The sequence below is a fragment of the Suillus subaureus genome (genome assembly GCF_016647635.1).
Source record: "Suillus subaureus strain MN1 chromosome Unknown BJ212scaffold_36, whole genome shotgun sequence".
Lineage (NCBI taxonomy): Eukaryota > Fungi > Basidiomycota > Agaricomycetes > Boletales > Suillaceae > Suillus > Suillus subaureus.
The window spans coordinates 388,204-402,254 of record NW_024538592.1 but is presented as its reverse complement, the minus strand read 5'-3'; the positions used below and the strand labels follow the sequence as shown (position 1 = coordinate 402,254).

The window sequence follows — 14,051 nt, the reverse complement described above, 5'->3', positions numbered from 1 at the left end:
GCCTTTGTTGATCAGGTTCTGATCACACACTTCTACTGATATCACTGCATCACATCTTAAGCATGCCACACAAATGTTGTTCCAGATCCCCCTCAGCTTCAGAGAGTGACACCAGCAGTGACTCTTCAATTTCCTCGATGGAGTGCATAGAACCTCGCCCTAAGAAGTTGTCTAAAAGATGTGGGCGCAAACCTGATAAAGACAATCGAAAGGTCAAGTAAGTCCAATATTCAAATTCATTTGCACCAAGATCCCTAATATAATCTATGACCAGGAAAACCAAGATCTCGAAAGAGAAGGAGGACTCAGAATTTGAAGTCCAAGAAGAGTTTCTTGCAGCAGCACATGCCATGGCATGTTGTGTTGATTTATTCTGCAACATTGAGAAACTCTTAAGGGTAGGTCTACTCCTACAGCATGAGCAGGCTGCAGAGAATGGAGAATTAGAAGAGTCAGAGGCTGAGTGCGAATCCTGTCAGAAAAGGCTTGCGAGTCTGTAAGTCCATTTTTTTAATTTTGCAAAGTCTATACTAAGATTTTTTTCTTAGTTCAACCAATACCCTCGATCAGTACAAGTGCAACTATCAGCAGTTGCTTCAACTGGCTCTGGGACTCCAATCACTTATTACTGATTGCCCGAAGTCCAAGGATCTCACTCAGATCGCACACAAGGTGAGTATATGCTGCTTATATGCACATATATTGTGTACTAACATACTAATTAGATGAATGCTGTCATTAGTGGGACATGTTCCGACGATGCAACTCGTTTGAAGGTCCAAATTGGACACTACACAGTGCCTGAACCTTTGAAGGAAGGTCTGAAGCCTACCATCTACAATGGGGGCTCACTGTCCAGGGTGCACATGGGCATCAGCCACCCTGTGCTTGCTTCTTTCCTATGTCCTATTTCCACACTCATGGATTTCAAATGAGATCCCATTCTGTAAGTACTCAATTTGTCATTTCCAATCATCTAATGTTCTCTAACATAGGGCCTGGAAATGGATGGAGATTGGATGGATTTGTATGACCACGATCAACTTTCCAGTGTTCCTGTAGGCTGGAAAGCCTCCTGGAAGTAGGTACAATGAGGACATCATGAATGAGGGCCTATTCCAGGGTTATTTCCTCGAGCATATAAGTTTTGAAATTCATTATATGTGTCTATCTTATTAACATTTTGATTTACCAGATAATGCGTCATATTTTTACAGGTCCTTCCACTGCTTTAGGTGACGACTCGCATGCTACATGATCGTGCAATGTGTCCCTGCATGATATGTCTACTGTCGAGGTGGAACATATAGCATACACTTGTGTTCAGGTAAGTTTTTGTTTATTTAATGGATTGTATCTAACTAATTGTTTTAACATAGGCACACTTTGCAATCAGTAATAAAAACAAATGGGCCAAAGCTGATGGTAAATTCAATTACCAGGCCTTTTACTACAACATTATCAACTTTATTTGTGAGTGCAAGGATTGAGATTGGGCGCAGGAACTTCTTAAATGGTGGAACAAGTAAGTTTTTCTCTGTTCTGTTAATTTAGCTAACTATCTACTTCTATCAAGGGCATTATTCAACAATGATAATGGATGCGAGGGTGGAACAGCCATAACTGACAACAATGTGTCCAGGTCATCTTCAGGTCCAGTCAATGGTCTTGCCAAGATGCGAGCACAAATGGCCAACCATACTAATGCTGCCAGATGACCTGTAACACCAGATCCTAACCCGATCCCAACTCCACCTCAAAGTTCTGCCACTCCTGGACCCATTCCCACTCCTGGATGTGTTCCCACACCCACTCCCAGACCTGTACCCTTGCAGAAGGCCCCCATCCTGCCAAAGTCGCCTGTGGGCAGTGAACTGACACCGAACGATGACCTGTCAAACAACAATGGCTTGGACGATGTCAGTGCCATCAAAAAGGGGAAGAAGAAAATGCCAAATGGCCGGGCTCAGGGTAGGACTACGCACTGCATTATACAGGAATCTGATGACAAGGATGAGGAACCAGCCAAGCCAACCAAAGGTTGACCCTGGGCCAAACATGTGTTGCACCGCAGGAAGTAAAAGTCAGTATGTGCTCATTTTGTCTTATGCTTATGATGTCACTCATATGTTCCATGATCAATTTTTCATTTCTGGTCTAGGAGCTTCCTTCTGATCATGGAAGAAGACTCTTACTATCATTCTGGACTCAATCGTGTTTATCAAATCAGACTTTGCCTCATCATTGCATCATTGGCCATTATTCTTGCACTGGGACTTTCACTGTCGTGCTTCTGTTGTTTCTGATATTGCTTTCCATATTCTCTCAGTCATTCTCTCATTCAGACATGTCCTGCTAGTATGCCAGTTTCCTTACATTGCATTCCTTTAGAATAACCTGTATTCTCTTAATGATACTTAATATCAGGCTTTATCTTGCTATCTCTGTGTGATTTACAATGTCTGAATTATCAAATTGAGATATCAATCTATTTACCCTGAATACATTGTACTCAGCCTGTCCATTGGACTTTTCAGGTTCCAAGTCTGCTCAGACATACTTAACCTTAACCCTGACATTGCTGACAGCGCAGACAGCGCAGACATACCTATATATGGCAATGTCACGCTTATGCAATTTTTGTGATGCAGCATGTGCTGTGGTGCTGTCTGATTGAGTCAACACTGCCTCCTGTGACACAACCCTTACAACAATTCCATCAATGATGGCCCCAAGAAGGTATCTTTTCCATCTTGCTCACCTATCAGTACTAATAATCTTAATGTCTATTAAATCTTTTGCTCAAGTCTACACAGATTCATGATATGCCTGTAGATCAGTATCGCCTGTGTTCATTTTGTGGCAGTTCCTACCATCAACAAGGTTTCTGGACACATGAAAATGCATGCCAGAAGCGATCAGAGCAGTGAAGGGAGGATATTGAGCTTGCTCGAGAGATTTGCCAAGGTACATCACAACAACAGTTTTGGTTGATGTCACTAATCAACCAACTCACAGAAAGAGAAAATAACGTGTCTGAGTCTGTGTTTGTTGGCAAATGACTGTCATCTAGCCCAGTTCTTTGTAGGTCACATGTGGCTTACATATCTTGCAGCCTTTAAATTGACTACCATTGATTCAAGCTGCTGCCTACCATTGTTCACAGGATAATGGTGCTGTTGATTTCAATGGCCTTGCAGACTATCCTGATGATTACAATATCAGTCAGATGAATGGTACATTTCTTTTCTCTACTTTTCCCATCTACTCAGCTTGCAACCTTTGTTTCAGAATCTCCACCACCTGAATCTTGGATGTCACCACCTCAGCCATTTGAGGAGGATGACATCCGAGTGGAGTATCATCCCAGTAGTCAGCACCCTATGCAGGTTCATCATTTCGAGGAATATGGACGTGGTCCTGGTGCCCCCACAGCAGTCCTGCCAGTTGAACCTGAGCCATGGCATCCATTCTGAACTGGGATCAACTTCAAAGTTGTGGAACTCACCCTTGAAGCAGTGCTGACTCACCAGCAGATGGATTGCCTTCTCAACCTCATCCATCGCAGCAAGTATGAACAAGTCACGCTTCGGAACCATAAAGACATATGAGATATGTGGGATGCTGCTTCATATAAATTAACACCTGTTTGTATTCAATTGTTTTGAGTGTGAACCAATCTAAGTCTTTTTTTTCCCTCCACAATAATAGTTTGTAAGGGAAGAGGTGGTAGTGCCTTTCCAGGGTAATGATCAGACATTTCAACTATTCCATCACTCAATATGGGACTGGGCAGTGGATCTCCTTCAAGATCCCCAAGTTGGTCCACAATTTGTCTTTGACGCTGAATGACTTTCAAAGTTTGACAGTGACAAATTTGTTTGGTTCATTCATGAGCCTTGGACCGCCAATGCATTCTGGGAGTATCAAGTATGCAACACTATTGTTTTACAAGTCTGTGTCATGTATTAAATTTAGTACTATAATAGTCAAAAATACCCTCAGATGCCAAGCCTCTCACCTTCATTCTTTATGCAGATAAGGCTAAATTATTGTTGTTTGGCCAGGCAAAAGGCTATCCTGTCGTTGCACAGTGCACTAATCTTCCTGTTGCGATTCATAATGGAGATGGCTTGGGTGGTGGGCAAGTAGTGGGATGGTTACCAATTGTTAATTCTGCACTCCACTTGATGACTGCAAACATTGTTAACTAACAGCACTTTGACAGGTGAAGGAGGACAAGAAGCACTCCAGAAAGCTGGCATTTGTGAACTTCAAAAATGCGGTATGGCATCAATCAGTTCTGAAAATGCTCACCTGCCTTGCACCACTGTCGAAGATTGGATCCGCTGTTAAATGCTGGGATGACCTTGTTTGTATCTTCTATCCAATCATACTCATACTCTCTGCAGACTATGAAGAACAGTTAGTGTCAATTTTAGTCTAATTAATGAACCCTCAGTAATATCCCTGATACCCTTACAGGTCTGTGATGGCATTGATTCAGGGTCTGATGGGAAAATTCCCTTGCCCTATATGTCTCATACCTTGTGATGAGCTTTTCAAGACATCTAATGTCTATCCTCTTTGCATATCTGCAGATGTGAAGGCATTATGTGCTCAGGCCTGAGAGTCTGCAACATTGGAAGCGAGAGAACAAATATTGAGCTCTGAGAGCCTTCATGATGTTGATGTAAGTCTTTCCTTTGGTTCTGACTCAAATTTTAAAATTTGTGATTAGAATTCTTTTGATATCATGGAGCATACTGATGTTCATCAGGCTCTCTCATATGACAAACTCCACTTTAATGATGGGGGCCTTTTCAGTGACCACCAGTGGACCAAACTACAGAAGTGGATCGAACGTTCAGGTTGACAAGCTGCTGTGCTGATTGATAGCTTGTGTGTAATTTTTGTCTATTTTACAGAGATTCAGACACTAATTTAGATTTCCAGCTTTGACTTGTTTCCACAATGGCGAAATCTCAATCATTTCAGCCAGGTTACATCAATATCTTTTTCTGATGGAACAAAGTATGAAGATATATTGAAGGCAGGTTATATATTACTCTAGACTATTTTTCATTAGATCAATTAATGTGAATCTAGCTTATTGTCTTTGCAGCTCATAATGTATTTGATCACGATCAAGATCTGGAGGCTTATCTTCTGCTCCATTGTGTTCACAGCTACATGGAATTCAACATGTATGCTTCATTTGAGGTCCATACTGAAGACACTATCAATGATGGCCGAAAAGCTCTGGCAAATCTGACTGAACTGATGGATGTATGTTTCATTGTATACTATATTCTCAACCAATGACATTGAAATTTTGCGAGTCAGAAATACATTCAAGACACATTAGACTTAAGTGACAAGTCATGGAATCTCCCAAAGAAGCATCTTTCTGCACATCTCTTTAACGATATTGAGGCAAAAGGTGTCACCCAAAACTATAGCACAAAACCAAACAAAAAAATGCATGACCCACTGAAGGATGCTTATCAGGATTGTACAAACTTCAAGAACTTTGCTGAACAGGTAATATGATGCTGCATATCAATATGTGTCAATTGATGGAGTGCTGATGGAATTCGAAGATTCTCCGATATAATCATGACAGCCTTATAGCAGAATACATTTGTGGGAAGTTGCATTCTCTTGACATGCAAAATCTCAGCCTACCTGAGTCAGATCTGCCTGATCCAGAGGCCAATGAGATTGAACAAATAGATGGGCTACATTTCAGCCTTGGCTCACAGCAGGCAACACAGTCATTTGCAGATGTTGAAGCAAGTAAAACAGGCAATCTGGCCTTTATTCAATTTTGGATCAAGCTGAATGATTTTTTAAACCATGCATTCAATGCCAACAACATACCATTTCCCAATGGGAGATGAATCCAACTTGCCACTGATGACATGGTGCATCAGTGCTGGCAAATTATTACTAATATCACATTAATCTGAACCATTGACAGATCACTGAGTACTGATTTGTCAAAGTCAACTATGAATCACTAGTTGACTGGTGGGTATCCACTGACTATCTCTGATGCAGTCCAATGTTTCATGGATCACCTCGATATGATTTCATTATCCTGCAGACAGAAGCTCGTGTCATCTTTGCACAATTGTTGTTGGTCTTCACCTGCATGGTCGGGGATGTTCAATATCCTATCATGCTAACTCTCCTGTATGATCAACCTGTTGGCCCTCATCCACGGAAGGATAAAGATTTCGACTTCTGGTGAGTTAAGGCAAAGCCTAGAGTCTCCACAGAATTCTTTTCAGTGCAATCCATCATCTGCGGTTGTGTACTGGTTGAGGACAGTAGCAGACCTAACAAGGCTCTGGTCATTGACACTCTTGATACAGATATGTTCCTTTGCATGAAGGAAATCCATACTGATACTGCAGCTGGTTAGTAGGTTACTTGTGGTTGACTTATTTAGCTTGTTCATGACTCCGTCAAATAATGCGCTTCATAATACACTCAATGGACAGAACAGCAAGCTCGAACTCCAGAGGAAGAGGTGACAGCTGGAATACTTTTCAGCTGTCAATGTGGCCCAGCACTGCCGCAATGAGGCTGACTGCTGACCGTTGCTGATCCTTTATCTTGCACCAGTTCATGTACCACTGTGTACCATCACCTGCTCCAACACCAGGCAAGAAGGTTCGTGCATTTTCAACTTAATGTTCCAACTAATGTACCTTGAATCATTTGGTACCTCACTAGACTCGCCAACCAAGCCATCTGACAATGATACCCTTCCTACTTTCATCGACAACTGTGGGCATTCACTCCCAGGCCAAGACCTACTCACCCCTCATTAACACTTACATCAAGGATTCCACCCAGTGTGAATACCTCTTTGACACCACAGAGACTATTCCTTGCTCAAGCACAAGGCTGACTGGGCACTCAAGTGGATATCTGATCAGTGTTCCACCTTCGGTGATTGCTTGGTCACATTCACTGCTGTCAAAGGCATCTTCTTCTCTGGCTCCTTCATGTCCATCTTCTGGCTGAAGAAACACAGTCTGATACCTGGTCTCACACTCTCCAACAAGCTCATCAGCTGTGGTGAGGATATGCACACTGACTTTTGCTTGCTTGCTCTTTAGCCACCTCGAGCATCGCCTGCACCCTGTTCCTGACTGGTTCGTCATGACCACTATCTCGCTATTCTTACACTGACTGTCTTTCCAGATGCTCTCCCTGTTGGTGTCATTGGCATGAATGCCAAGCTTGTGTGTCAGCACATTGAGTTTGTTGTAGACCACTTGCTGGTATTGCTAGGCAATGAGAAGGTGTACAATGCCACCAACTCCTTTGACTTCATGGACATGATCTCACTGCAGGGGAAGACCAACTTCTTCGAAAAGTATGTCTTGTATACACAGCTCAAGCCTCTGCCATCACCTCTATTTTTCACCCATCAAATGCAATATGTGCACTCTCTTTTGCTGATCTTTTAAACCCCTTCTTGTGCTTCTACTTTCCTTCATTGACCTGTATTGGAGTCATACATGGCCTCTGGCCCTCCTGGATCAATGCCTGCACAACATCCTGCAGGTGAACCCTCTCCCCTGTCGTCAGATCCATCTTGGGAAGGGGACATGATATTTGTCATTGCATATCTCATTCCATTGCCTCAACTTAATTCCTTGGCTCCTCATCCAGGTTTAACATTTACATTTATGACTATTACAATAAGCACAGATTCTGTAAAACAGCTTGTGAGCTGCTGGTAGAGACTGACATACTACCGGACTCTGCTCCTCCCATCAATGCACGTCAGGGTCTACTTTTCGAGTACGTCCTACTTGACTTATTCCTTAAGCGCTTGGTAACTCAATATGTGGCACTCCAGATGGTGGAGTGTTTTTTGGGTACTTTTCACAGCAAAAAACAATGGAACAGGAATGGATGATGCAATTGTCTATACACAGGTATGTGGGATGCAATGTTCTTAGCATTGTACCAACTGTGACCTCTGAACAGCATCAAATGCAGTGACAGCACCTCAGACAGCAGAGTCAGACTGATACTCAAAGGCAGGCATCTGAATCAACCACTAGGTGTCAAGCAAAATGTTATGAGTAGGTGCTGCCTCCTCGAATGTTTCTCTGGAAGAGGACTTCTAGATGTGTCATTGCCCTCTCTTGTTTGCATATATCATAATTCTCCCACATGCACTATATCACGCGCCCATTATGTAATAAGCTGACATAATATTTTTGCCAAGGTTCCAATTGGTCCAATTGCTTCTGACGCGGGTTCAACCAGGTTGACTCATCTGATGTTTCACTGCAACCATTACATTGATGGCTAACTGGCAAGACTCAATTCAATGATGTTTCAAGGATCATGGAATGACAGTTTCTGCTTTTCAATTTGCCAGTCCTGGAAGCCATTGATTCAGCAGCAGTAGACAAATCTATGACTCATGTTGCCGTGTTCAGGAGTAATGACAGGTACGTTGCATCATTTTCTCTGCCTCCTGTCAAGCCATGAGGCTAATTCATTTGATTGTTGGTGCTATACTGCACTATATTGCACCACATAGGCAATGTCAAGCTACCTCATGTACCACTTTGTATTTCATTTTGTCCCAACATTGCCCGACTGTCAATACCACCTATTGTGTTTCTCTATGACCACCGAGTCTCTCAACTTATTACTGCAGGTATCTATCTCATTATGCTGCAGCGGGCTCCCCATCCCATTGTTCCATCTGACAGGTCTGAATTGGACTCTCCATCTGTTGCAGTGGATATCTCATCAACCACCAGTTGGTCATCAGTCTCCAACAGCCGCAGGCAACAGCAGCATGGGGACATTGAGGTATTGTAATCACATTATGCCTGCAACTACCTAATATACTGATTGACATGTCTCAAGATTGTTCAGTGCTTGCAATTAGAAAATCAGACACTTAAGAATGATAACCATACTTTGGGCGAGAAGAACAAGACTTTATCATCTAATCAATGCCGGCATTCAAGCACCCAAGTTCTGGACAAGCTGAAAGTTTTTGATGTTGAGCTCTTGACCTTTTCCCACAAGTATGGAGTTGTTGCAGAGATGTTCCCACCTGAGCATTGTATCCTCAAACTCACTGTGCCAAATCCTCCACCTGCCATCCTATCTGGGAGTTGCTATGCCAGCAAGAGTGCAGAAGAGCTCTGTCTCGTAACCGAGCTATACTCACTTCTCCCAGACCATCTTCATCAGTTTGTACCTACTTCGCATTTTCAATCATTGGTATGTCAGTCTATGTTGTGTGACCTAGCATTGATTACTACTATGTACTGCAGCTGGAACAACAACTTCAAGGTGGTCGCTTGAGTGAAATCAGCAAGTTAAGGGTGATGGCAGGTCAAATTTTTGGTCTCAATCCATCATACTTTGACACCGGCTTTACGAATCGAGATACAATCCCCGAGATCCAGAAGATGCTTGGTATGACTGGTAGTCGTTCATCATCAAAGTTCCCACCTGTCCTTTTTACAAGGCAAGAAAGGGACCCCACGATGTCCACAGTTTTTGGAAATTGGGAGCCACTTGCAAAGGTACTTATTTATTGATCACTACCTGAATCTGCCCTTACACTATTTGGTCCAAATTCACCTAGGCAATTAGGATTATAATGTTTGGAAAAAATTCGTTAGATATTGCTGGGTGGCCTCATGCCAAGTGTAATGCTTGACAATGGGGCATAACTTCATGCACCCCTGGTCTTCTTGCCTGGGGTTGGGTCGCAGTAAGTTCTTCTTTCACTATAATCAATTCTCAGTATCTAACATTTCTTTAGTTAATCTTCATTCTGTCCCCGGACACTTCATTCACCAAAGATGGAGTTGGTGTGAAATCCTGCCTACCATATGCAGCGATGTTTACAGCCTACAAGCAGCTGTGAGTGATGCTGTGGGAAGAGCCTCGTATCCTCTCAATCCACCAAAAAATTGATCACCATGTCTGGCAGTCAACATCATCTTCTAATGTAGTGACTTCAGATGTCAAAGGCGAGGATTTGACACCTGATCTAATGTGCTTAGCCCTGGCCAATGCAGGACACAAAGACTCGGATTCAGACTCTCTGACTCACTATGTGAAGACCTCATATACTTTGTACCTAGTTAGCTAATATTTGACAATATAAATACAACAAAATTAGAGCATCTACTGAGTACATGAGTAGGCCTGAGTAGTTTCAAGGACATGAACTACCAACTGTCTAACTAGGTGACCTATCCTACCTTCCAACTAGGCCATCTGTCTCAGAGTAAAAAAATGGCTTCAATCTGGTGGCTCAAATTCTCATCTAATTGCACATACAAGCTTCAAGTAGATGGATAACCAAATTTAAATTATCTATCAATATGCGATCTACATCACATGGCAATTATATCGACTGCATCCAGCATTGCATTCCCCCTCCTTCACCCACCCCCTAGCACTCTTGTAACTCTTGTAAACCATGGTTCATCATCCAGAAAATATCCCTGTCAATGTGTGGAATGCTTGGCCTGACCACCTTAAGCAAGCTGTCTGTGCTAACACCAGAAATAATCAGCCAAATAGGCCTGATCCAAATATTGATCCTGCACTCACCAGTGGTCTAGCACCAGTGCCGCACCATGCTCATGATGTGTATCATGATGGGCCCACATCCCCTCATCCATACCAAAGAGGAAACACCAACAAGTAAGTGCATATATGTAGGTGCATATATGCATCCAGAACTCACCATAAGGCATGTTAAGTCCTGTAGCAAGTGCTACTACAAGTACCAGACCACGGGAATCTCATAGAAGTGACTGGGGAGGTACCAGAGCTTCTCACAGGTACTGGAGTATGTCTTCGTCATGTTCCCACTCACCTCATAATCATCATGGATGGAGCCGAAGGCATAGGTCTCCCAGTCATCATCACAATGACTCATCCCCATCTACAAGTCAAGAAAGGTCAGCATCCAGGGATCGATGGCACTCAGGACGTCCCTCTTTGACTCTCACATGTCATACAACACCAGCTTCCACTAATGATGGTGCAGAGCATGAAATGGGAAATAATCATACCTCTGCATGTGGTCATTCAACTGTGCCAAGGGGGGTAAGTCAGCTAGGAGACAAAGAGCAAGGGCTGTTGCAGAACCTGACAGAGCAAGTCATGTTGAACTGCATGTTGGTGAATATGATGGTGATGTGGAGGATGTGACTCAAAGTTGGAGTAAACTATCTGCAATCGGCAAAGAGGCACAAAGCAAGCTAAAAGCAAGTGCTTAAGTTTGAGTAGCATCAAATATAGCGCAAACTCAACAATCTTACCTAGCATTTGATCACCATGAAATTCTGTCACATTTGCAATGTTTCTGAAGGGAAAAGCTGGCCAGCATCAGCAGATGAAGAATGCATCAATGAAATGACAGGTGAACGTTACCTCATGCCGGAGTTCACCAAAATGGTAAATGACGACCACAACCGCATGATCTTTGCTAAGGTCACAAGTTTGGTCTGGCAAGACCTTCAGGTAAGTCATATGCAACATGATATGTAATTGCCACTTCACCCTTTGCAGAACATGGCCAACAGCGACTGCCTTGTGAATTGCAAGGTAAAATGGAATAAGCAATCACTTTTCACATTTGCAAAGGAGATGTACCATGGATTCAAAGAAGACTGGCAGGCCCAGAACAATGCCAAGAAGAAAGCTGCCAAAGGTGTGAACCAGCAAAACAATAGACATGCTCAATGTCACAAAGAAGTAAGTGTTAAAGCTACTTTTCATCAATATGAAGACTTACTATGATGAATTAGAAAGCAGATCAGCTTATGACAGCATGTCAGGCTTACATCAAGAAATTCAGTGTTGATCTGGTGGACCTTGTGCATGCAGATCATATGTCAGATGAAGCATCTGGACCAGATGATGATGAGTTGGAGGATGGTTGGAAGCGAAGGATGGCAGAGAAAATGGGAATGCCTGCCAACTCACAAGTTGAAAACTTGTCATTCCTGGAGGTTACAAGAAGCCCCTGGAGATCTGACAAAGTAAGTGTTATGCGGTTTTCCAATATGAGTAAAAGCTTACAGAAATCATTAGCTCAGTCAGATCTTTCATACCCTGCATGATCTTTGGTGAGCATCACTGACCTCCAAGCAAAAGAAGTGCTTCCACATGATCTGAGCCACTGGCACAGATCATCAATCACAGCGTATCCCTGATTTTACTCCCTATACCTTCGGCATCAACATAGAATGGCTTGAGGCCAACAAAGATAGACTAGAGTATCAAGACTTACTCAAGGAATGGGGTGCATGGGAGGATCCAGAAGGTTTTGGTTTGAAAAAAAGGGAGCATCAGGACAATCAAGGCACTCCAAACAATGAAGTTGATGAGGACAATGCTAGAAAGATGGAAGGATGATTACATGGATGGTGTTTTCTTGAGGACCAGACCCACTTCGCAAACTAAACAGTAGGATGCTAAGTAGAGAAGAGTTGTCAATCATTGTATGATAGAGAACATTTTGGACATATCCGGTCAAGTGTTGTTGTTATCCACAACTCTGGATTACTGGTCTTGATGATTCCACAAGCGATCTGGCTTGTAATTTGATCGAATGGAAGAATGGTAGGGGGAGCTCCATCTTTGCCTGGGCTCCAGTATTCATTTAGTTTAAAACACATAACGTCGAGCTCGGGACTTGACAAAATGAGTAGGAGGGATAGAACCACAAACAAGACACATACAACTTGCTCCATGGATCATCTTCAATGGGCACCAGTGGTAACTCTATCATCCACCTGAGTTCAGTGAGAAGCCGAGTTCCATTTGCTATCCCCAACTGTATGTGACTGAAGATGTTGATTACTTCACCATACCATGACTTATCCATGTACAGTGGCTCAAAAAACTGTCTGCATGTTTTGACATTTGTCACTATCTATGATATTGTGTGAGAACAAACAAATGCCTCAAGGACATGGTTATACCACATTGTAGTATGGCTTCAGGGCTTTCATTTGAGCCCTACACCGTGGGAATCGGTGGAGATATGGTGGAGATACAAGGCTCACAAAATGGTGACTCATGCGGACAGTTTTTTGACTCAAGTATTTTACAATAATAACCAGGTATTCTAGTATTTTGTATGACCTCCCTTGGCTTTAATTACTGCCTCTATCCTTCTAGGCATACTCTCAATTAATTTCTGGCAATCCTCAGCTGTGATCTTCCCCCATTCCACTGCTACTCTCTCCCAAAGCTCCCATACTCCTTTAGGGGGGTTTTCATAGGCTTGAAGCTTTTTCTTGAGTGTTCCCCAGAGATGTTCGATGACATTGACATCAGGAGACTGTGCTGGCCAGTCAAGAACATTGATGTTATGTTCTTTAAACTATTCCTTAGCTCTTTTGGATGTGTGCTTGGGATCATTATCCTGTTGGAAAATGATATCTTCTTCATCAATCCCTGATTCTGCCAAGCTAGGCAGCAAGTGGTCATTTAAAATGTCCACATACTGCTCAGCATTCATCTTCCCCTCAACCTCAGCAAGCATTCCCACACCATTCCATCCCATACAGCCCCATACCATTAAAGAACCTCCTCCAAACTTGACAGTCCCATTAACCTCTCTGTCTGTTAGGCCATCTCCCTTCTTTTTCCATACATATACCTTCCCATCTGACCCAATCCTATTGATTTTGGTCTCATCTGACCATATAACATGCTTCAAGTCCTCTACAGTCCAGTGTTGATGAGCTAAGGCAAAGGCTAGTCTTCTCTGCCTATGTTTGATGGAGAGAAGAGGCTTTTTCTTCTTTGTTACTGCCTTGAGATGAGCTGCCTTGAGAACATTCCTCACAGTTTGTGAAGAGACAGGGGTATTGATGGTGGAATTGATATAATGGGTGGCTTGGACAACATTATCAGCCTTTCCTGTAGTGATATGTTGGATAATAGCCCTTTTGTCAGTAGAGGTAAGCTTGGATGGACATCCTCCACAAGAGTTTTCCTTGTCTGGGTGGCTTTCT

At 42.8% G+C, this 14,051-nt stretch overlaps 7 protein-coding genes across 7 annotated transcripts; all 7 read left to right on the top strand.

Annotated features, from left to right (window-relative positions):
- Positions 1–746: 746 nt before the first annotated feature.
- BJ212DRAFT_1203967 (uncharacterized protein) lies at positions 747–908 on the top strand (the record flags this gene model as incomplete). The annotated part of the gene is made up of 1 exon (XM_041329122.1): positions 747–908. A coding segment is annotated over one exon (162 nt), but the record flags the coding sequence as incomplete, so codon positions are not given.
- Positions 909–1,264: 356 nt separating this feature from the next.
- On the top strand, positions 1,265–1,490 carry BJ212DRAFT_1280095 (uncharacterized protein; the record flags this gene model as incomplete). The annotated part of the gene is made up of 2 exons (XM_041331538.1): positions 1,265–1,327; positions 1,380–1,490. Coding segments are annotated over 2 exons (174 nt in total), but the record flags the coding sequence as incomplete, so codon positions are not given.
- Positions 1,491–3,314: 1,824 nt separating this feature from the next.
- BJ212DRAFT_1448905 (uncharacterized protein) lies at positions 3,315–6,430 on the top strand (the record flags this gene model as incomplete). The annotated part of the gene is made up of 15 exons (XM_041338610.1): positions 3,315–3,446; positions 3,727–3,834; positions 3,898–3,930; positions 3,990–4,169; positions 4,238–4,425; positions 4,486–4,603; positions 4,634–4,693; positions 4,742–4,854; positions 4,957–5,053; positions 5,110–5,289; positions 5,347–5,544; positions 5,694–5,799; positions 6,009–6,033; positions 6,064–6,211; positions 6,263–6,430. 15 exons carry the CDS (start codon positions 3,315–3,317, stop codon positions 6,428–6,430), a joined length of 1,854 nt encoding a protein of 617 aa, XP_041188952.1.
- A 1,263-nt stretch (positions 6,431–7,693) lies between these two features.
- BJ212DRAFT_1280136 (uncharacterized protein) lies at positions 7,694–7,942 on the top strand (the record flags this gene model as incomplete). The annotated part of the gene is made up of 1 exon (XM_041331543.1): positions 7,694–7,942. A coding segment is annotated over one exon (249 nt), but the record flags the coding sequence as incomplete, so codon positions are not given.
- A 770-nt stretch (positions 7,943–8,712) lies between these two features.
- BJ212DRAFT_1484816 (uncharacterized protein) lies at positions 8,713–9,599 on the top strand (the record flags this gene model as incomplete). The annotated part of the gene is made up of 3 exons (XM_041340869.1): positions 8,713–8,856; positions 8,914–9,276; positions 9,330–9,599. 3 exons carry the CDS (start codon positions 8,713–8,715, stop codon positions 9,597–9,599), a joined length of 777 nt encoding a protein of 258 aa, XP_041188950.1.
- Positions 9,600–9,724: 125 nt separating this feature from the next.
- BJ212DRAFT_1280222 (uncharacterized protein) lies at positions 9,725–9,931 on the top strand (the record flags this gene model as incomplete). Its single annotated transcript, XM_041331546.1, has 2 exons — positions 9,725–9,775; positions 9,827–9,931. Coding segments are annotated over 2 exons (156 nt in total), but the record flags the coding sequence as incomplete, so codon positions are not given.
- A 1,544-nt stretch (positions 9,932–11,475) lies between these two features.
- Positions 11,476–12,441, top strand: BJ212DRAFT_1484815 (uncharacterized protein; the record flags this gene model as incomplete). The annotated part of the gene is made up of 4 exons (XM_041340868.1): positions 11,476–11,544; positions 11,593–11,778; positions 11,832–12,065; positions 12,229–12,441. 4 exons carry the CDS (start codon positions 11,476–11,478, stop codon positions 12,439–12,441), a joined length of 702 nt encoding a protein of 233 aa, XP_041188948.1.
- Between the last annotated feature and the right edge of the window lie 1,610 nt (positions 12,442–14,051).